Source organism: Cornus florida, unplaced genomic scaffold, assembly GCF_030987335.1.
Source record: "Cornus florida cultivar Cherokee Brave unplaced genomic scaffold, ASM3098733v1 CherokeeBrave_3.0.0_Hap2_Chr06, whole genome shotgun sequence".
NCBI lineage: Eukaryota > Viridiplantae > Streptophyta > Magnoliopsida > Cornales > Cornaceae > Cornus > Cornus florida.
The window spans coordinates 45,326,458-45,349,033 of NW_026775576.1; the positions used below are offsets into that span (position 1 = coordinate 45,326,458).

At 38.5% G+C, this 22,576-nt stretch overlaps 1 protein-coding gene across 1 annotated transcript; it reads left to right on the forward strand.

Moving 5' to 3' along the window:
* The first annotated feature begins 17,801 nt into the window (after positions 1–17,801).
* Positions 17,802–18,482, forward strand: LOC132314013 (uncharacterized). Its single transcript, XM_059812938.1, has one exon. The coding sequence runs from the start codon at positions 17,802–17,804 to the stop codon at positions 18,480–18,482; it is 681 nt and encodes a 226-aa protein (XP_059668921.1).
* The last annotated feature ends 4,094 nt before the right edge of the window (positions 18,483–22,576 follow it).

The window sequence follows — 22,576 nt, forward strand, 5'->3', positions numbered from 1 at the left end:
GTGATTCACGTTAGAGAAACTCATATCTAATTTGGAATTTGTAATTCATGCCTTTGCTCCATTCTGGAATGATGACTGGGGGTTGGAGCTCCAATCCGGTAGAGAATGTCCAGCAGATGAAACTTGATGAGTTGATGAATATGATTGAAGATCTCAGGAAAGAGAATGCAGAGCTAAGGACTGAAATGCAGCGTCAAGAAGCTCCGGTGATTCCGTGACCGCTCCCGGCAGGAGAAGAAGTTCTACGTCCTGGTGCTGCACATCATGGTAAGGAGGCAGGGAACAACCAAATAGATCTTCGCCACGAGGAGGTCCGGCCAAATAATTTACCGCCAAATTCTCATCGTGTTGATGATCGTGAAGGATCAACTCACGTGGATCCACGGCGTGAGCAAATTAGGTGAAACAAAGCCATAACTTTCGATCCATATCACGAAATGCTCGACCGAGAAGAAGTAATGGGATTTGATCACCATAAAGCTATATTGCCGTGGCGCAAGGAGTTTATGGAGGAAAGATCATTCGATCTGTCTTATCGGCCTTCCATGGCAACATTCGATTATCAAAGCTCAAAAAGGAGATCTATAGATCAGAGAGCTACCGCAAGGTTCCAAAGGTAGAATGAAGCCCTCCGCTCAGCAGCTCGAATGGTGGACTCGCCGTTTACCGATGAAATTCTGAATGCTCCGAGTCCGAGGAAATTCTCTATGCCCGTTTTCATTCTGTTTGACGGGATGACTGATCCGATTGATCATGTATATCACATCCAATTGAAAATGGCCTTGAACACTGAGAACGATTCCTTGATATGCAAATGCTGTCCTACAAGTATAGCTGGACCAGTGCTCAATTGGTTCAAGAACCTGCCGAGGGGCTTAGTGGATAGTTTCCGAAGCTTATGCGATCGGTTCATAAGCCAGTACTATGGGAATAAACATCCAGCAAAAGACATTTCGAGCCTATTCACAATGAAGCAGCATGAGGACGAGCATCTCCAAGCTTTTCTTACTAGGCTTAACCTTACCAAGAGCATGGTGATTGAATATCATCCTTCTACAGTGGTTCAAACGTTTAAATTGGCCATGACTCGTGGCACTCCATTCTACACAAGCTTGGTAGTGAATACACCAAAGACTATGGATGAACTGAATGAAAGAGCCGATGGTTTTCTGCGTTTAGATGAAAAAGAGGCAGCCAACGCTCGAAAGACATCCATCATATCCACAGAAGAGAAAACCAAAACAAAGATCAGGCAAAAGTAGGTTCAGCCACAGCGTCAGACCTCCGGGAAATCTAAGAAGAGGCCCAAAGAGGAAGAGCTGGTTACTCCATTAAAAGTCACTTTAGCGAGGCTGTACTAAGAAAATAAAAATAAGTTCTGAACTCCTTTACCAATTAGACAGCCCCTCGAACAGAGGGACCAGTCTAAGCATTATGCATTCCATTCTGACTTTGGCCATCAGACTAATGAATGAAGGAACTTAAGGAGACAAGTAGAAATGCTGATAGCCAGAGGGGAGTTCGCAAATTATATTCAAGGCCCGGTGGTAGAACAGAATTGACTGATGAAGCAAGTAAAGAGGAATAAGAAGCCGAGCTCCCACAACTCACATCCAGTTCGTATAATCAATGCAATTCATGGTTAGCCCGAACCTAGCGAGGAGTCAGATGAGCTACTCCGAACGCATTTTCGTCAAGCACAAATGAAGAAGAGGATCGGCAGTGTGAATGCCCTGCACCAGCAGAGCGCATCAACACAGATAAAGTTTGACAAGACAGATCTGCTGCGTATTTAAATTCCTTATGAAGATCTGTTGGTTGTCAGTTTGACAGTGGCAGAATGCCTGTGCGAAGAGTTCTAATCGATCCTGGAAGCAGTGCGAATGTCATGCCGAGGGACACATTTTATCGGTTTGAGATCAAGCCGGAAAAGGTCAAGCCCACTGGAAACCCCTTGTTAGGATTTGATGGCAAGAGGGTAGAACCCATCGGTATAGTGGAAGTAGAAGTACAAGCTGCGGAAAGAGTTCTGATGAAAAATTTTGTTGTTGTTGAGATCCACCCCTCTTACAACCTCCTGATGAGAAGAGGGTGGATTCACAGGGTACAAGGTGTTCCCTTCACTCTGCATCAGGTCATGCGATGTCTGGGGCCAAACGGAACTAAAGTGATTGATATTCATGGCGATCAGGTGGCAGCAAAAGAATGCTATTTCGTAACATTAAAATCTGCTGCAAAGAGAAAAGCTCCCATCCGCTTTGCAAGCCCTAGATAGCAATTATAAGAGCCTCCACCCAGCCGAAGTGGGGAGGAGGAGTTGGGGAACTTGACCGAAGAACCCCTTGTTGATGTGCAGATCGATCATAATAAACCGGAACGAACGACCAGAGCGGGAATAAGACTCAACGAAGGAGAAAAGCATGAGTTATTTGATTTCTTGTCTCAAAATGTTGATGTGTTTGCTTGGAGCCACTCAGACATGCCCGAAATAAGCCCTTCGGCATCTTGCCACTCCCTCAACGTCAATCCGAATGCAAAGCCTGTAAGGCAGAGGCAGAGAAGATTCGTTCCAAAGTGTAACCGGATCATAGCCGAGGAGGTTAATAGATTGCTTGATGCAGGATTCATTAGAGAAGTATATTACCCAGACTGGCTTTCGAATGTTGTAGTTGTGCGAAAGAAGAATGGGAAGTGGTGAGTATGCATTGATTTCACTAATTTAAACAAAGCTTATCCGAAGGATAGTTTCCCGCTACCAAAGATTGATCAAATGGTGGACGCCACTATTGGATACGAACGTTTAACTTTCTTGGATGCTTATTCCGGATACAATCAAATCCCCATGAACCCGACTGATGAGGAGAAAACTTCTTTTGTAACCGAACGAGGGACCTATTGCTACAAAGTTATGCCGTTTAGATTAAAGAATGCTGGGGCAACTTATCAGAGGCTAATCAACAAGATTTTGAAGGATCAGATGGGGAAAACTGTAGAGGCTTACATTGATGACATGGTGGTGAAAAGCAAGAGAAGAGTTGACCATTTGAAGCATCTGTAGGACGTGTTTAAGGTATTGAGAAAATATAGAATGAAGCTTAATCCAACCAAATGCTCATTCGGCGTGAGTTCTAGTCAATTCCTAGGGCATGTGGTTAATCATAGAGGAATCAAGGTTAGCCCAGCCCAAGCAGAGGCTCTGACCAAGAATGCTGAACCAAAGACAATTAAAGAAGTACAAGCCCTCACCGGTCGGATAGCTGCATTGAGCCGGTTTATTTCTAAGCTGTCAGATCGCTGCAAGCCATTCTTTGATACCATAAGAAGCCATGGGAGACAGGCCTGGGGGGATGAACAGCGACAAGCACTAACTAGTTTGAAAGAATATATACGGAGCCCTCCAATCTTGTCTGTTCCCAAACCAGAAGAAAAGTTATTTTTGTACCTCGGGGTATCTAATATTGTGATGAGTGCTGTTCTAATCCGCTGCAAGGAATGAGCTCAGTACCCAATGTTCTATGTCAGCAAAATAATAACCGATGCCGAACAGAGATTTTCAAAGGCCGAACGAGTGATACTCTCGCTCGTAAATGCAAAAAGGAAGCTAAGGCATTATTTTGAATCCCATCCTATCATCGTTATGACCATTTTTCCAATCAGAGTAATCCTGCATAAGCCAGACCTCTCGGGGAGAATGACGAAGTGGGACATAGAGTTAAGTTCATTTGACATAACGTATGAACCCAGAACGGCTATTAAAGGGCAAGCAGTGGCTAATTTTTTGCTAGAATGTGATTCAAAAGATGTGAAGGAAGACCTTCGCAGTTGTCTATGGAAATTCTTCATAGATGGATCCTCAAATCAGATGGGGGCAGGCATTGGGATCAAACTATAGATGCCAGAAGGCACATTCCTGAGTCAAGCGCTCAGACTTGAATTCTGAGCCACTAATAATGAAGCAGAATATGAAGCGTTGCTGATGGGACTCAAGTTAGCCAACGAGCTGAAAGTCAGGAACTTAACCTCTTTTAGTGACTTACAGTTGGTTATTTGGCAAGTGAATGGTGAATATGAAACTAGGGATGAAACAATAGAGGTATACCATTCTATCGTCATGCGCGAGGCTAAAAACTTTGATAATGTCAAGTTTATCCAGTTACCGAGGGAGCAAAATGAAGACGCCGATCGGTTGGCATGCAGTGCTCCGGGTTCTGGGGTGACATTGGTAAGGGTAATCCCAGTAGGTATATTGAACCAGCCATCCATCTTCAAAGAACCTTCAGGCTCAGATCCTTGGTAGGTGAATGTCATTCCATATGAACCGAGCTGGATATATCCGATCATAACTTATATACGGGATGGCATTCTTCCTGAACAAAGGGATAAAGCTCAGAAAATCAAGTCGAATGCAGTGAAATATGCCATAGTGCAAAACTAGTTGTACCGAAGGTCTTTTTCTGGGCCATACTTAAAATGTGTCACCCCCACAGAGGCTCGACAGCTATTGTGAACCATTCATGAAGGTGTATATGGGAATCATTCAGGGGGGAGGTCTTTAGCGCACAAATCAATGACGCAGGGGTACTTTTGGCCGAATATGTCACGAGATGCAGAAGAATTCTCTAGAAGATATGATAAATGGCAAAGGTTCGGACCACTGATTCACCAACCACCTGAAGATTTGCACGTAATAGCCACGCCCTGGCCTTTCGCGCAATGGGGGATGGATGTGGTTAGCCCTCTGCCGACCGCGAGATCACAGAATAAATACGTTCTATTAGCAATGGATTATTTACCAAGTGGGTGGAAGCAGAGCCATATCCCAGTGTAACCCAAACTCATGTGAGACGCTTCATTTGGAATAATATTATTTGCCGCTTTAGTGTTCCAAGGTCGATTGTCATGGATAATGGAACTAATCTCGATAGTAAGCAAGTAAAGGAGTTGCTAAAGGAGTATGGAATCAACCAGAAGTTGGCAGCAATAAGTCATCCGCAGGCAAATGGCCAAGTAGAAATCACAAATAGAACAATCTTTGCTTACATCAAGAAGAAGCTTGAGGATCAGAAAGAAAAATGGTTAGATAAACTGCCGAACGTCTTATGGGCTTATAGAACGACCCCAAGACAGCCGACCAGAGAGAGCCCATTTGCCATGGCATATGGTACCGAGGCAGTTATATCGGTCGAGCACTTGGTTCTGACTGTCCGAAGGTTAGCATGGAACCGAGAGCAAAACGACAGTATATTGAGGTTTAACCTCGATATGTTGGAGGAAAAGAGGGATGCAGTGGCAGTAAGGCTCGCATCCTACCAGCAGACCCTTATGAATAGCCATAACAAAAAAGTAAAGCATAGAGACTTTGTACCACGTGATCTGGTTCTGAAGAGGAAGGTAGGAATGGTTAAAAAAATGGTATCACCTTGGGAAGGCCCATATAGAATTATAGAAGTCATAGGAAAGGGGGCTTACACCTTAAAGACTATGGCCAAAAGGCTGGTCAACAAGCTATGGAATGCTACATCTCTGAAAAGGTATTATCAATAGAAAATCGAGCTCCAATTTTATCATTGTTGATTTTCAAATTGTGTACGTATGATTGTATAAAATTTGGAAATCTATAAAGAGCTATCTTCTTCTGAAAAATTGAGTGTTTGAAAAATAGCAAAGTAAGTGGTAGTTGGCACTATGAGCCGAACGCCAAAAACTTGCCAAAAAATAAAGAGTGAAGGTGGCAAGTGGCATTCTAGCCGAACGTCAACCACTCAGCAAAGTAAGTGGCAGCTGGCACTATGAGCCGAATGCCAAAACTTGCCAAAAAATAAAGAGTGAATGTGGCAAGTGGCATTCTAGCTGACCGCCAACTACTCAACAAAGTAAGTGGCAGCTGGCACTATGAGCTGAACGCCAAAAACTTGTAAAAAAATAAAGAGTAGAGGTGGCAAGTGGCATTCTAGCCGAGCGCCAACCACTCAACAAAGTAAGTGCAACTGGCACTATGAGCCAAATGCCAAAACTTGCCAAAAAATAAAGAGTGAAGGTGGCAAGTGGCATTCTAGCAGAGCACCAACCACTCAGCAAAGTAAGTGGTAGCTGGCACTATGAGCCGAACGCCAAAAACTTACCAAAAAATAAAGAGTGAAGGTGACAAGTGGTATTCTAGCCAAGCGCCAACCACTCAGCAAAGTAAGTGGCAGCTGGCACTATGAGCCGAACGCTAAAAACTTGCCAAAAAATAAAGAGTGAAAGTGGCAAGTGGCATTTTGGCCGAGCGCCAACCACTCAGCAAAGTAAGTGGCAGCTAGCACTATGAGTCGAACACCAAAACTTGCCAAAAAATAAAGAGTGAAGGTGGCAAGTGGCATTCTAGCCGAGCGCCAACCATTCAGCAAAGTAAGTAGCAGCTGGCACTATGAGCCGAACGCCAAAAACTTGCCAAAAAATAAAGAGTGAAGGTGGCAATTGGCATTCTAGCCGAGCGCCAACCACTAAGCAAAGTAAGTGACAGCTGGCACTATGAGCCGAAAGCTAAAACTTGCTGAAGCTGAGTATGAAATTAATTGTTATTATTGACGAACATATGCAATCAATGGGAAAATGTAAAAAATCTTTTTTGAAACAAAGTTCAGCCAAAAAATCTGTCATCTCATTTATAATAAGAATTTTGAGGTTACAACCCGAGAAGTATACAGATGACATGAATACAAAAAGAAAGAAGTTATAGCAACAGGAGAACCCTAACTGACTTCCACTGTTCCATCACCTTCCTGGTTGAGCTAACCCATCTCTTCGCCACCATTGGTCACCCCATCTCCATGAGGAGGAGAATCAAGCTGAAATAACAAAGTCGTTCTGTTAAGTCTCAACCTCGACAGTGGTCGTAGAAGGGACCAGGGTGGACAGAGGAGGCATGTCCAAAGGCTGATCAGTGGTAGGAGTAGGAGTGACCCTGGAAGAAGCATTCTCCTAACACTCATCAAAAATATGCTCAGTAGGAGTAGAGTCTGGATCAACATAGGCTCTTGGGGGATCAATCTCTAACTCCTTATCAACCTCATCCAGAGTAGAACTGGTCTGGCCTTCGGCAAGAACGCAATCGGTATAACCTTCTCGAAACCCTTGTGCATACCTGAGGACACTGACCCTAGAAAAGCGTGCATGAAGAGCCATCATACCGCCATTTACTTTGCCACTAATGCTAAGCAGGGCATCGCGTTCTTCCAAGGCCGTTTTCTCAAAAGCCATTCGCGCGGTCTGCTCATTACTAAGTAGGTGTTGAAGTTCTCCTTTCTCAGCCCTAAGTGATTCACACTCAGTATACCAAACACTATTCTCAATTTGCAGAGTGTCCTTTTCGTCCTGGAGAGAACCTGCCTCCTTTTTCAGAGCATCTCTCTCTTTTTCAACTTTGTCAAGCTGAACCATCAACTCAGCATTTTTGGTGCTGATGATCTCATTATCTTTTTTGGCCACATTAAGGCTATCAAAAAACTTACGAGCCTTGGCATTCCCCAATTCCACTTGCTTCTGCATGGCCATTATACCGAACAAGGTCTGTAGAGATATGCATGAATACTGGTTAAATCGAGCACATGGTCAGAGGAGGTCAAATGTAAAGATTATGAAAAGATATGGTGATTAAGAGGGAAAAAGTTACCTCCATGGCAGATAAGGGGAAGCGGCTGAACACTTCTTTTTGAGACAAACCTCTGGCACCTCAATGTCATTGGGAGTCCACATATTCCTATAATATACCATAGCGGTAGGACTATCCCTGAACATGGTTTCGTTCTGCTTCACGGTTATCTCATCCCCTCGGACGAACCGAGGACTCCATGACGCCATTACGGAGGCAGAAGTAGTGGCTGTGACAGACCAAGAGGGGGCAGGGGGCCTAATTGGTGGAGGCACAGGCACACTCGGCCCAGAGGTCTTCTTATCGAAGGGATACCATCTGGGCCAGATGTACCATCAGGCAGGGGCCTCTTCCCTCTCTCCTTTTCATGAGCAGCAACAGTGGTAGCGTTCGGAGGGTTGCTGACTAAAGAGGTTGTGCTCGAATTGGTAGGCAGAATGTTAGTGACCGGGCTGACAGTTACCACGGTTGGATTGGTAGAAGGGGAGGTGCCAGAGATAGTGGTAGAAGAAGATGCCGAGGCTGGAGAAGAGGTTGCAGTAGAAGCGGCATTGCTACTTGGATGGTCCTTCTTCCTACCGAAGGATGGGATCTTGAGCTAACTCATTGTATTGTCGAGGACTGAAAAGGAAAAAAGGTTATCTGAAGTAAGGAGATCTGAGCAGGAAGGAATGTTATTCAGAACATACTTCTTCAAGTAATTAACCCTATCCCTGCAAACACCATAACTCAAGTCATTACAAGGAATGCCCAGGGAACGACATAAGAAAGTGCAAAAGCGAGGATTACAAGTTTCACAGGGAAAATCGTTCTTGTGTGTTTTGAATTTCTTATACGAAGAAACAGAGGACACGCCAAAGGCGCTCAGGATTAGATAATCCTTTGTAGTTGTAGAAGACTAGGCCCCCCTAACCCCTATTATGTTCTTTCTCCAACCCTTCTCAGATTTGATTGTGTCCTTACATATGGATTTCTTTTCAAACGGGTAGAAGTGGTAGAACGGTTCATCAGTTCGGATTTTGCTAACCTTGTAACAGAGGAGAAGATCTATGATACCAAGATCCAGACCTCTGTCACGGGTCAGGAGCAGCAGAATGGATAAGATTCTAAAGAAATTTGGATTTACCTACAGAGGGGAAATCCCTAATCTATTAAAAACGTAGCTAAAGAAGGGGTGCAGAAGGAACCTAATGATGTTAAGATGAAGATGGGAAAATAGAACTTCGCCAGGAAAAAGACCTGTACCAGTTTTGACATGTACATCTCTAGGACATACCCTAATTTGAACGTCATTGGGGAGATTAAGTTTCATATGAAGGATATCCAGGTCGATTGTCATTATGAAAGTGAATAAGAATTCTGGGAAAGTAAAGCAAATCCCTAGAAAGAAGAAATAGAAGCAAAACTAACCTTAGGAAAAGAAGCTTTCGCAAGAGTTCGCCAGAAGAGATTTGATTTGATTCAAAAGGGACAAGCGAGGATTTGACTAACAACAAGGCAGGATGGAGACGGTAAAGAGGGTTATGGGAACATCTTTAAGACTTATAAAGACAAAGTGGGCCCGAAGGTCAAAGTTTCAGGAAAATGAGAAGTTTTGTGAATCTCGAAGCATCATTTCTAGGTCCAACCGTCCTTTTTCCCATAAGATCTCCATGAGCCGTCAAAATCATGATTCGCAACCATTAATAATTACCCCCTAATTTATTAGGGAGTAATTATGGGGGCAGTTAAGGATACTAAAGATAGAGTAGGCCGGATCTGACCCGAGAAGAAAGCATCGGGTTGGGCAGCAGGTTCTAGCCCAAGCTTAAAGAGTAATACAACAAGCCCATCACCTAAGATCCACCGAATTAGGTCAAGCCCAAAAGGGAGAAGGCCCGAAGACTAAGAGCCCAACATAAGAAATTAGCTATAACACTTGTAATTGCCTATAAATAGGCATAGAAGAGAATGAAATTGGAAGAGAAAATGAAAAATGTAATGAAACTCGAAAGAAATTTGGAGAGATATTTTCTTGCATTTACAGGTAGTTTTCTCCCAATGCTTATTTGCAATATTGGTGCCTCTTTTGAAAGAATGAGCTTAATGTTTATGGGTATCATTTCTGGAAACCCTCACGAGACTTTACTAGTCCACTAGGGGTAACCTAGGGGTTTAAAAGGCTTGTTGCATATGCTAAGTGCAATCGTGTTCCCTATGAAAGTGGCATTATCCATTTATTACTTTCTAGTTCATAGTTAATTAGCTATTCATTTCATTCCTTTACTTTCTAGTTCATTGTTAGGGACTAGCAATATTTAAGTTTGGGGGTGTGATGAGCACAGAAAAGTACGTATTTAAACCCCTTAAGCTTAGGTATTCTAGGACCTTCATCTATCTTATTTTACCATTTTATATTGATTTCATGTTATTTCCATTTTCAGGTACTTATCCCCAAAACAAGCTAACTCAGCCAAATAAGAGCATAATTGAAGCAATTCTGAGATAAATCAAAGAAAGGAGAAAGTAGAGCAAAAGGAAGCAAAAGGTGGAATTTCAGTAAATTTGATCGATCTCAAGAAAAGTTCGATCGATCCAACTTTCATTGATCTCAGCACTTCAAGATGGATCTGAGCCATGTTTGTCCCTGTACAAAGATCTCAAAAGTTCGATCAATCCAACATCCTTCTCTGATCAATCGAACATTCCAGTCTTTTTCCAAATGATTGATCTTATCCAGTTGTACCACCCTACCAACCGCTTTTGTCCTTTACCCAAAAATATTTTCAAAATATCTCAGATTTGTTTTTATCCAAAAAGGCACCGCCATTGAGGATTGATCCAGCCTAAGTTTGATAGATCTCAGCCATGTTTGATCGATCCAAGTCCAAGGTTCGATCGATCGAACTTCCTCCAGTGCGAAAAAGTTAAATTTCCAACTCATAAAAAGTTATCCTTTATCCAATCATTGGGGAATATTTGTTGTACGACCCAAGCTCATTTTGGGTGTCATTTGTCCTACTTATATAAGGATAAGGATTACTTTTTACATCATATCATATCATATCATACCTTGTAGAACTCTTAGGGAGGAAGCAAAGAAGAGGAGGAGGCTAGAGACACCATTGGAGACTCTTCATCAACCAAAGAGCAGATTTCTTCCATGGAGCTTGCCCTTGAGTGTTGGAGGACATCATCCATGAGTGGCTAGACATCCTCTTGGGGTTAGAGTTAGCCCTAAGCATGCTTTCTACTTCTTGATTTATGTATTTTAAGGGGATTTATATTGTGATTCATGTCTTGACACTTTTATATATATAGATCTTGTTTCTTCAATGATTTATGTGGTTTAATGCTTCCAATTGATCATTTCATTCTATCCATATGTCTATGTATGCTAGAGTAGATGTTCATGTGTTCGGCTCTATTTCTTGTATTATTGATGCATGTCTATGTGTGTTGATGCTATAAATCTAGAGATTGTCAAGACATAATACTTAATGTCATGTTCTTGTGGTTTATTTGATGGTTCATACTCATTTCTTGCTGGATTGTACCTCCCCCTTAGTTTAATTAGTTTAATTTCATGCCATTAGTTTAGTTGTAGTGTAGTTGTTAAATGGGAGGACAATCCATGCTTGTTATTAATGTTCCATACTTATGAAAAACAAGTAACATGTATCTCTAACCTTGTGATGTGTTTGGATTGTGAGCTTAAAGAAATGATTAATGGCTTAATTTGATATGTTATGCTATCCACCATGTTGTTTAAACAATATATGCTTAATTTGTCATTCATGCTTGTTGGAACAACCACACACACACACCTTGTTGCAATACATGTTTCTCCCCCTCATTAATCATTCATTAAAGGTGTAGAAAAGCTATACTTAGTGGTGATCTCTAAACCCCAATATCTCTCTCTCTTTTATTCTCTCTATTGCATTATCGTTTACTTTAATTTAATTTGCATCTAGTTTAATCCAACCAACTAACCGCTATTTTGATCACTCGACCTACTAACCCTAATTTGGATTCCTCAGCTATAGTGCGACCCTCAATCCCTTGGGACGATCCCTACTCGCCCCAGCTATATTTTTAGTGAAAGGTAGTAGTGGCAATTTCTAAATGTAAAACTTGGCCACATCTCAAATTAGCTAAACGGTCTTCTAAAATCGCCAAAAAATGGGGCGAAACAGGCCGGGTAACCGCGGGGGCGAGTCAAATTGCCATCCTTATATATGGTTGTATCTATTAGTTCCTGATGGATAGATTCTGGAGCCACTAAAAATGTTTCTAATTCATTGCAAGAATTTCAGGAATCCAGAAGTCTTGATGAAATAGATATATATTTGTCTTTTGACCTGATGCCAAGGTTGTAGCTAAGTCAGTGGAAGTATTACATCTGAAATTAGAGAGTATGGGGATATTAGTATTAGATAACTATCTTTATGCACAGATGTTTGACGCAATCTCATTCTTGTTTCACTTTTGGTTTATAAAAATTGTACTGTTACTTTTGGTAAAACTGCTTTTATAAAATTGAATAGATGTGCGATTGCTTCTAGTGTATTGAAAGATGGTTAATATACTATAACCACAAGCTCTTAATTTTTGCATGATGTAGAAACTAATGTTGTATCTCTAGATTGAATGTTAAGAGAATATTTGTTACTCCTGACTCTGTATTTTTAGTGTCTATTATTGGGTTATAATCAATCAAAATGAGATTCAAAGATTGGTTAGAGAAGATTTATTACCCAGTGAGGCAGGGAAGCCTAAACCAAATTGTGAATCTTGTATTGAATGATAGTAACTCTAAGGTTTTTAATCAGCCAAATAAAATAGACATAAAGAACAATTGGAGTAGGTACACATTGACATGTGTGGTCTTATGAACATCAAAGCAAGACTACTCACGTTTTGGATATATTTACCTGATGTGACACAAGTCTTAAACTTTTGGTGTATTCTGAGAGTGTCAAGACTGAGGTGGAGCGCAAATTAGATAAACTTATTAAAACACTTCAATCTGATCGTAGATATGAGTATTTCTTGGGATAGTGCAAAGACTATATGGTCAATGAGGGTGATGTGTACCTTTCCGTAATTAACGCTTAATGAATTGAGGTGTCAAATAGGAATAACAGAATTATACTTAACATGGTTAGATCTATGATCAGTTATGCTATATTATCTCTTTCATTTTATAGTTTAGCCTTAATGATATCGATGCACAAAATGAACTGCATTCCATCTTAGTCTGTCTTACGGATACCTTTTGAGCTGTGTTTTTGACTAAAGCTTAGTTTGAATCACATGCACATATGGGGTAGTCTTGCACATGTGCGCTTGATATGGACAAGTAAGTTGGAAGCAAATCATAGGTATGGTTGATTTGATGGCTACTCTAAAGGCACTATGATGGATTATTTTATGAACCAAATGAAAAAATTTGATCGTTTAAACTCACTATTTATCCATAGGAGTATCATATTATGAATCATATACCTAGTAGCATAATGTTAGAGAATATGATAGAAGTACCAGATGTACCACATACGAACACACTTATTATAGAGATTAAGAATTATATATGAATTCACTATTGATGTGTCAGCATTATATAGTACATAAATTCTTGCATCGTTACATTAATGTAGTGGGAGGATTATCATCCAATCCGACAAAATCATGTTTTAGGTGAGACCGTTATAGACATCCCTGTTAAACATAAGTTGGACCCAATAAGCTACACGGAAACGTGAACCGATATGGATATAGATAGTTTTGGCAAGTTGCTATGAAATCAAAGTTGAAATCTATGTATTCTAATAATATCTGGGATCTTGTAGAACTTTATAGTAGGGTGATACCTATGGAAGGCAAGTTAATCTACCAAAGGATACCAGGAGATTTCTTAGTGAATGAACCATGTGTGTACAGGATAATGTCATTATTTTTTCTAATTCTATATATTGATGACATCCTACTTATTTATAATGATGTGGAAGTTTCATCATCAGTAAAGAGGTAGTTGTTCAATTACTTTGAAATGAAGGATCTTCAAGATGTAAACTATATTCCTAGGATCAAGCTTTTACAAGATCAGGTTAAAAGGAAAATATGCTTATCTTAATAATCCTACATTGATAAAGTTTTGACCAGGTTTGGTATGCAAAACTCAAAGAATGAGTTCTTACTTTATTGATATGGATTACTCTATCTAGTAAGTAGTTTTCCAAGACTAGGAGAGGAGATTGAGCAAATGAGACTGGAATAATATGATTCGTCATGTAGGGGTATCATTTATACCATAGTTTATACCAAACAGGACATTCGCTACAATGTAAGGATAGTCAGTAGATATCAGTTCAATCTTGGACTGATAGTTGGTCTGTTATGAAAAATATCATAAAATACCTTAGGAGAACCAATGATCTCATACTCATTTATAGATATGATGATGTGGTCCCAGTTGGGTATGCTAGTTCTGATTTTTAATCAGATGTAGATACTATGAGGTTCATGACTTGGTGTATGTTCACTCAATGGAAGAAAAATCAGTTGGTAGATTGTTACACAGATTTCAACTGCTTACTTAAACCTGAAGGTGGAGTACATTGCAGCCTTAAAGGCAACAAAGGAAGCCTTTTGGTTTGATCTCACTGATTTAGAGATTATGGAGCATACTAGCCTGCGTATCAAGCTATATTGCGAAAATAGTGCATAAGTAGCCCAAACCAATAACTCAAGGCTCAGTAAAGGAACAAGGTACACTAAGAGGAAGTATCATGTCTTATATGATATTGTCTGGTAAGAAAAATGTACTCATGGCTAGAACATTGCATTGGAACACAACTTTGTTAATCTATTAACAAAGGTGTCATGGATCAATAGTTTTTGATCGTCATTTGGATAACATGGGAGTTATGATAAGCGCCGAATATTGTATATTCAAGCGCCCTAAATTACATTAGTAAAGTCCGTTGTATGTTAATTTAAGTAGATTATCTTCATTTATGTGTATGTATATATTTTTAGGTCCATTTGCCAAAAAAGGAGCAAAATCAAGGCTTTGTGGAGTTTTGGCCATCAAAAGGCACAAGGCTGAATTTCTGGCAACAGTGGATCCTGAACTTTGCTCGCCATTTTGACCTTGAAAACTTGGGAACTGGACTTCCCTCATAACATGAAAGATTTAGAGCTCTGAATCAGTTTTCCAAATCTTCAAACATTTTGTCATTCGGAGCTCGGATCAGAGAGTTATGGCCTTGTTACTAGAGGTGCGCAGAACTGCCTAGTAGCAATGAAATTCTGCCTTGATCTTCATTTTCGACCAACTATCCTTGAGAATTGGATCTCCACCAAACATGAAGTATTTAAAGCTCTGAATTAGCTCTCCAAATCTTCAAACAGTTTGTCATTCGGAGTTCGGAGCGCAAAGTTATGGCCATTTCATCAAAGTAGGTCTGGGCGGAGCAAGTGAAGCATGGAGCTTTTTACACTAAATTCGAGTACTCGAGGCCTTGCTTAGAGTGCTCGAATTTTGGGCAGAATGCCCTTCGGAAATGGCTCATTTCAGCCCACTTGCACCTTGGTTTCTTCATTTTGTTTTCCTCTTTAATGAAGTGGTTGGAGATGTTGGTTGGTAGCCTCTTGGAGTGGATAAGATATCTAATAAAGGGAAGCAAGGCCACATAAGAGATTGAGCTTCATTCTACAAGATTAGAGGAGAGAGAAGAGAGCAAGAAAGGTGTGTTCTTGGAGCTAGAAGAGGGGAGCTCGAAAATGGAGGTCAAGGCTTTGCTTTCTCCTTCCTCTAGTGCATCAATGGGTAACTAAACCTCCATCTAGGGAGGTGATGAAGCCTCCTTTGTAAGCATGCTATAATCTTGTTTTAATTTGGGGAATGAAGTGTATTTGTGATTTTTTCATATTCTAGAGACTTACACATGTTCTAAATGTTCTTCAATTCAATAAATGATTGTGTTAAATGTATCATCTTGTCTTAGATTGTATGTTTCCATGATTATAGGGCTTATATCTTCATAGTTAGAATGGAGATGAGAATATGAAATGGTTTTCTTGGCATGTTTTGTGAATGTTTTGATAGTCCATTCCTAGGAACGATAAACCATACTACACCCCTAGTTTAATGTAGTTAGGTAGATGGTTCATACCAACCGTGGATGGATTATACTTAGTCTTTGATTACATGTGCATTTACCATACAAAGGAAGGGATTTGATAGGCCATTCCTAGGGGATTATACTTAGATGGTTTATACTTAGCTCTGATTGTATGAACTTCTTGAAGATAGTGTAGTTATCATACATCTCTATATATCATGGTCATTTACATAAGTAGTTCCCCAAGTTAAATTGCAAGCTAGCATGTTTATGAGGTGTGTGGTGGATTCATTTCCCTAGTCCTCTCCACCTAAGTTTCACTCCTTTTAATCTCCTTCAATTTATCGTTTTATGCATTCTGAATTCGTAGTTTCAGTGACAAACAAACAAACCCTTTATTACCCCTTATCATTCTAAGAACGATTCTAGACACTTAGGTCGCCATAGACTAGCGCAGTCCCAGTGGTTCGACTTACCCGACCAATAGCCCTATTTTACAATGATTCGTGCTATTGCGAAGGTTGATGTATAGTTGATCAACCGATCAAGTTAGATGTAATTCGAATTGGCTATAAGGGCAAGTGGGAGTTGTTGGGATTTATATGCCCTAGCATAGCAAATTCTTATTTTGATTATAGTGACATATATTCCTGACATATCTGAAATATTTATAATTTATATAATTGGTGAATTCAATGTATTATGTTTCAATTCATTTTGGAATTGATAGTGTCCACTTAATTACAAGAGATATTTATATATGTATCTGATGGTGATTAATACATGAATATAAATAGTAATCATAAATTGTTCATAGTCGGTAATTATGGACGGACTCATTATTAACTAAGACTTGAACTGGATTCGCGTTAGGTTGAGATATATTGCGAAAGCCGTCATATACAATTCCTTCCTATCTTGGTCATGACATTTAACACTTAAGCATGAGAGAAATATAGACTCTTTTATTAATTAGTAATTACTTTGATTTATTCAGCGGAATCTTTGGAATCCATAGACCGACACTTTGGGTAATTATGTAATTAATAGTTAGAGAGTTATATTTGCAATATTTGCATCATTGCTACTTGAATTTATTTTGTATTGATTATGGTTGATCACAAAGTAAATTCGAAGGCCTTCGTGTGTTTTTAGACAAAATGATTTATTATATATTTAGTTATTTAAATTATTATTTTTGTCAAACAAATATTTTATTATGATCAAGCTGAAAATAATCAAAGGTACCAAAATAAATATATTAATTAAGTAGTCGAGTTGATGGCTTTATTTATTCGATTACTAATTATGCATAGAGGGGTCAAAGTGCAACATTGACTTAAAGATTATTTATTATTTAATTAGAGTTCAATTAATTTCTTGTAATGGAGTAGAAATTAATTAATGAATTAATTTAATTGGGTCCATGGACCGGACCAATTATTAATTCATAGTAGCCAATAAAATAATAAGCCTAATAAGATTCTCACTCATAACCGAACTTGATATTGGAATTCTATTAGATTTGAGATATCACGTTACTTTTAGAGATTGAGAACAATATAATGTCTTTAATTATTATTTTTATGTTGCCTATATATACATAGAGTCTATGTATATTTTAAGTTACGTTTTGTAAAATAATTTTAGAAGACAAGAAAATATTCTCCCTCTAAAATTTTAGGGTTAGTTTTCTCATCTAATGGAGGCTTCCACAAGCCTAGCTTTCCAAGGTCATTCATGGAGGCTTATGGGTGATTCCTAAAAGTAAGATCATTACTAAGAAGATGGAGATTCAAAGAGAAAGCATCTTGCAAAAGGAACTACAATAAGTGAGAACATTCACTTTATAGGAGAGATATAAGGTTTACTTAAACCATAATGTAAGTTTTTTATCCCTAAATTGAATGTATCATTATGTTCTTCATGCATAGAACTTGTCTCTACACATGAATCAAGATCTTTATTTGAAAATCCTTATAAAGTTTTAAAAACTTCCGTTTCCCCAATAAGATGGTTGCTTCATAATTGAACTTATTTACAAGAAATACGTAAAGATGTTAGATACAATTTTGCAGAACCATTTGAAGTACGATCAAGTCAGACGCGACCTGCTATTGCTCAAGAACCAGATCCCCTTCTTCGTTCTTGAAGAATTGTTCAGGCTAACAGTGGAACCTATCCAGGTAAGTAGTACTACTATAAGGCGCGGCCCAGTCTCCCTCCGTAGATGTGTCCTTTCATTGTTTGGAGATACGATGGCACTAAAAAATATTGTTGGTGAAATAGAAAACCTAGAAAACAATTCCCCTTTTCACATACTCCATTTTTTTACACATTTCCCACCAATCTCCTTTGCAGAAGTCATCGATATTGTGCAACACAAAGAGAAACCTACATTCAAATACAGTGCAACAAAATTCCCGAGTGTAGGAGTCATGTTTAGGCCACGTATTAGAAGAGAAAGCCTATTTGATTTTATATTTAGCACGGATCGTCGTTGCTTTTGTTTGTGGAGAAGAGCTCATTTTAAAATCCCATGTTTCTCTATCAATGAATCTATTGAATTATTATTGAGAAACTTCATTGTATTCGAGTATTGTTATCCCAGTATTGACAACTACTTCACATCACATGCTGTCACCATAAGCATCCTCTTGGACTCTGCAGAAGATGTTGAATTGCTTGAAGAAGACGGAGTCATAAGTAACAAATTGGGTTTTAGTGAAGCGGTGTAAGAACTCTTCAAGGATATTGCCAGCGATGAAATCATTTTAAGAAATCAAAACTTCTTTATAAGGATATGTGGATGCAGGTGACGGATTTTTGCACACCTTGGAGACCAGTAAAACGTACGGAAGCTATGTTAAAGTTAATGAGGTATATGGATGAGCTACTTGTAATGACCCGGTCATTTTTCTTCTTTTTCTTTTTCTCAGATTTTCACGAATATTTTTTTTTCGTTGATCTTTTCCTTTCTGAGTTCGGTTTCTCATCACTTAGTATCGTCTTGAGTGCTCTGCAATAGTTTCCGAGACTTTTTCCCTTGGATTGATAACTTTCTTTGAGGACCGCGTCAATTCCACGTTTTTATTTTTTCGACACCATTCACTTTTTGTCTTTTTCCCGTTTATCATTTTTCTTTGCATAACCTTACTTCTTGTGCTCGGATTTGATTCCGGTTCTGCATGCATTCTTGATATTTGATTTTCATGACATTGGTATTTTTACTTTTGTAGAAAAGCATGCTAGTTGCTTACTTGTTTCATAAAGGGGCATGGATGTATATTTTATTGTAATTATTCTTAACTTGTGGGGTTTTAGTGTAGTTAAAAAAAGTAATTTTTTTCCATCTTAGGGACCATTTTGTAATTTAATTTGGAAGATATTTTAAAAAAAGGACTTTTTTACAATTCTTGGAAAATGTGACAAGTGTCATATTCTCATGGAGCCACTTATCGGCATTTGGGTGGGGAGGCTTGGAAGCATTATTTATTGACATTTGGAAGGTCAAGATTCACCCACTTGTTGGCCTAGGATTGGAGCACTTGTTGGCTTAGATGGTTGACAAGTGTAGGCTTGAGATTAAGCCTAAGAAGGAGCCGTTGATTTGTGACAAGTGTAGGCTCACAAATTGGTCTTGCATTAGTGTGTGTGAGAGAGATAGTGTAAGATCACATAGTGAGTGGAGGATTTCTATTTCTTCCACTTACAATTAATCTCAGTTGTAACATTATCTTCTTCACCACAAACCCTAGCCACCATTAGAGGAGCTTGATGCTTAGGCTTTGACCTTAATATTTGAGAGCCTTCCATTTACCTTAGACTTAAAACCTTAGGAGACAAAAGTTTCCTCTTGCTCTCCTCTCTAAAACCCTTGTCTTGTTTTCCATTTTTGAGCTTGGTTACTTGGGATTATAGAGATTCAATTATCTATTGAGGTAGGGGGTGTTATAGTTTATTTTTCAAGTGATTTTAATTGCTTTTGTAATGGAATATAAGTGATTTGCATTTTTTAATGTTAATTTGAAAAATTAATGATTGTTGTAACTTGCATATAATTCACTTTTGACTTGGTATATGGAATGGCCTTCACTTGATCCTTGTTATATAATTAATTGGAGCCATTTAAATGAGTTTTCAAATCTAGAGATTTAAATGAATTTAATTTGATTTAAATTCTATTTAATTGTACAATGCTTGTTTTCCATTTTTGACTTGATATATGGCATAACCATGACTTAGTTCTTGTTATATATTTATTTAGGATCAATTGAACAACTTTGAAAAATTAGATATTTAATTAATTTAAATTAATTAAAATCTACAGGATGATGTCTTGCACATTTTGCTCTTTTGATTTGATATATGCAATGAGCATGGTATGTTGTTTAACATCTATTAATTTGAGGTTATTTGGGATAGATTTGAAATCTAGTGACTTTCCTTAATAAGGTTGAAAATCTCTTAAAATATAGTATTCTAATTACCTTGTGAGCATGCTACTAACTTGATGTATAATTAGTACTCATGGCCGCTTAAAATGCTAATTGGATTAATATGATTTAGAGTATCATTGATTTGCAAAGTCTTTTTAAATGTATCTTGTGTAGGTATATAGCTTGTTAAAATATCATAATTGTTTACTTTGGAAGCTAGTTACTAAATTGAAGCTTACTTAGTGCTTGTGGCTTAGGATGGTAATGTGGCTCAATTGTTCTGAAGTATTCTTAATTTGTGTATAAATTACATATTGAAGGCGTAACTTGTCATATGCTATTTAGACTTGAATTCTATGACATGAATTAGGTGAATTTAACCTTAGTTGTGCATGGAATATGGTAACTTGCATTTGATTTTGCAAAAGTTTTGAACTTATTGATTTAATTTGGAAAGCTTGTGATGACATAAATTATGTGGTGGCTAGGGTTTGGCTCTAGTACGGAGATAAAAGTCTTCTAAGTCATAAGTGCGCACTAGGTGGTACCTTGTGGGTCGTAATTACCCGAAAATACTTGCTTGGTCTAGAGACCGCATGTCCTAGTCTTTCCACTATTTGATTTCGCATTTAATTTCAAGTTGTTATTTATGGATTACTTGTAGCTTGAGAATTAATGCTTGCTTTGGATATTTGAATCCTGTTTAGTATACTTGAACTTGTATACTTGCTCCGTGAGTTTAAATTTCATTTAGTATGCTTGTGCCGTGTATACTCGCTTAATCGTATCTCTTTTTGCTTAGTATGTTTGTGTCGATATACTTGATTTAGGAGATTTTCATATAAGATGCATAGTTGTGTAAATATGCTTAGATATTGCATGACTTGTCTTAACATTGTTTAGTATACTTGGAAATGTATGCTTGTATGTTGTATAACATGTTTTGACATCGTTTAGTATACTTGAGCATGTATACTTGTATGCCGTAGTTCATTTCAATTGCATGAGTAGCTTAGGATGCTACCTGAGTCTCACCTTGACATAGACGTTAGGTGGCATGACCCTTTTGAATTGTTTCATGTCATTATAAAAATCTATATAGAAATCGAGTCGATGCATGCTCATTCTCTACAAGTAAACTTGTTTGCTCACCCCGAAATTACTGGGGGATTTATTCAGGTACAGGATTCAAGATTGGAGATTTGCACTTGCCTTAGGTGATTATTAGATTTGAAGCTTCTTTTAAAGTATTCTTGTTCACATGCAAGTGTTAGCATGTTTAAGTCTAGCTTTTAAAGATGTAATACTTAGTTAGCTTCAAGATGTCATTTTTGCCTTATAACATGTAAAGTGTACTTGGATACACTGTGGGACCTATTTGATATGTATGACCTGAGGCTAAGGGCCATAAACTTTTAAGTTCAATTATATGCATTTTGATTCCAAGTTTTGCTTTTGAAATGTAATCTTACTAACTTGGAGGATTGACATGTCAAAATTTGTAAATTTTATGTAATAAGGCAATGGGCCATTGTAGCACACTTCAATATGTGAATTACACTTGTTGGCATGCTTGTATAGCTTAAAATCATGTTTTTGGTCCACATTCATGTTAGGGTTTGAGGTTTGGGTGAAGCCTCAACAAATTTTGTTCATAACAGGTCATGCAGCAGCATTTCAAGGAGTTTCGGTCGACCGAAACTCTATTTCGGTCGACCGATGCCTCAAACTGGTCTACCGAACTAACCAAGGCTTAAAACCATATTTTCAAAAAGTATTTTGTGAGTTTCGGTCGATTGAAACTCACCCTACTTCTATTTCGGTCGACCAAAATAGCCCTCATTTGCGCAGCTCTTCAGTTCAGTTTCAATACTGATGGTCCAACTTCGAAAGGCCATAACTTCTTCGTTCTTTATCCAAATGGGGTGATTCTTGAGCCTAAACTCAAGGATTTTGAGTCTGATTTCCAATGGTACCTATGTAATTCTCAGATTCCAAACAAAGTGAGAGATATTTATGTTTTAGTTGAATAGTGTCAATTTTCACTTCAACCGAAAAAGGGCAATTTATGGGATTCTTGGCCAATGTTCTTAAAACCTCTTGGAATGTCTTGAAATGATTAGATTAGGTTGTATTCACCTTTTTTGACTTCTTTAGAGTCAAGTTTCTCTCTTTAATTGTGAATTGACCGTTTTGCCCCTTTGATAACGAATTTTGTCCTTTTTTGACCTTTGTTTCCGCTTTTGCTCTCTTTAAGTCCCATGATCTCATGAAAGGTCACATTAGTGTCTTAGGAGTAATTCTTATCTCTTAAGACCTTGGTTTATCATTTACTTCAGTATTTCGGATCCATTATCGGATGAACTTTCGGTTCATCATTGACGCACCGGGTT

What these genes read in the sequence shown, in the direction of transcription:
- LOC132314013 (XM_059812938.1), top strand. Translation starts at nt 17,802, where the DNA reads ATGTTAGATACAATTTTGCAGAACCATTTGAAGTACGATCAAGTCAGA.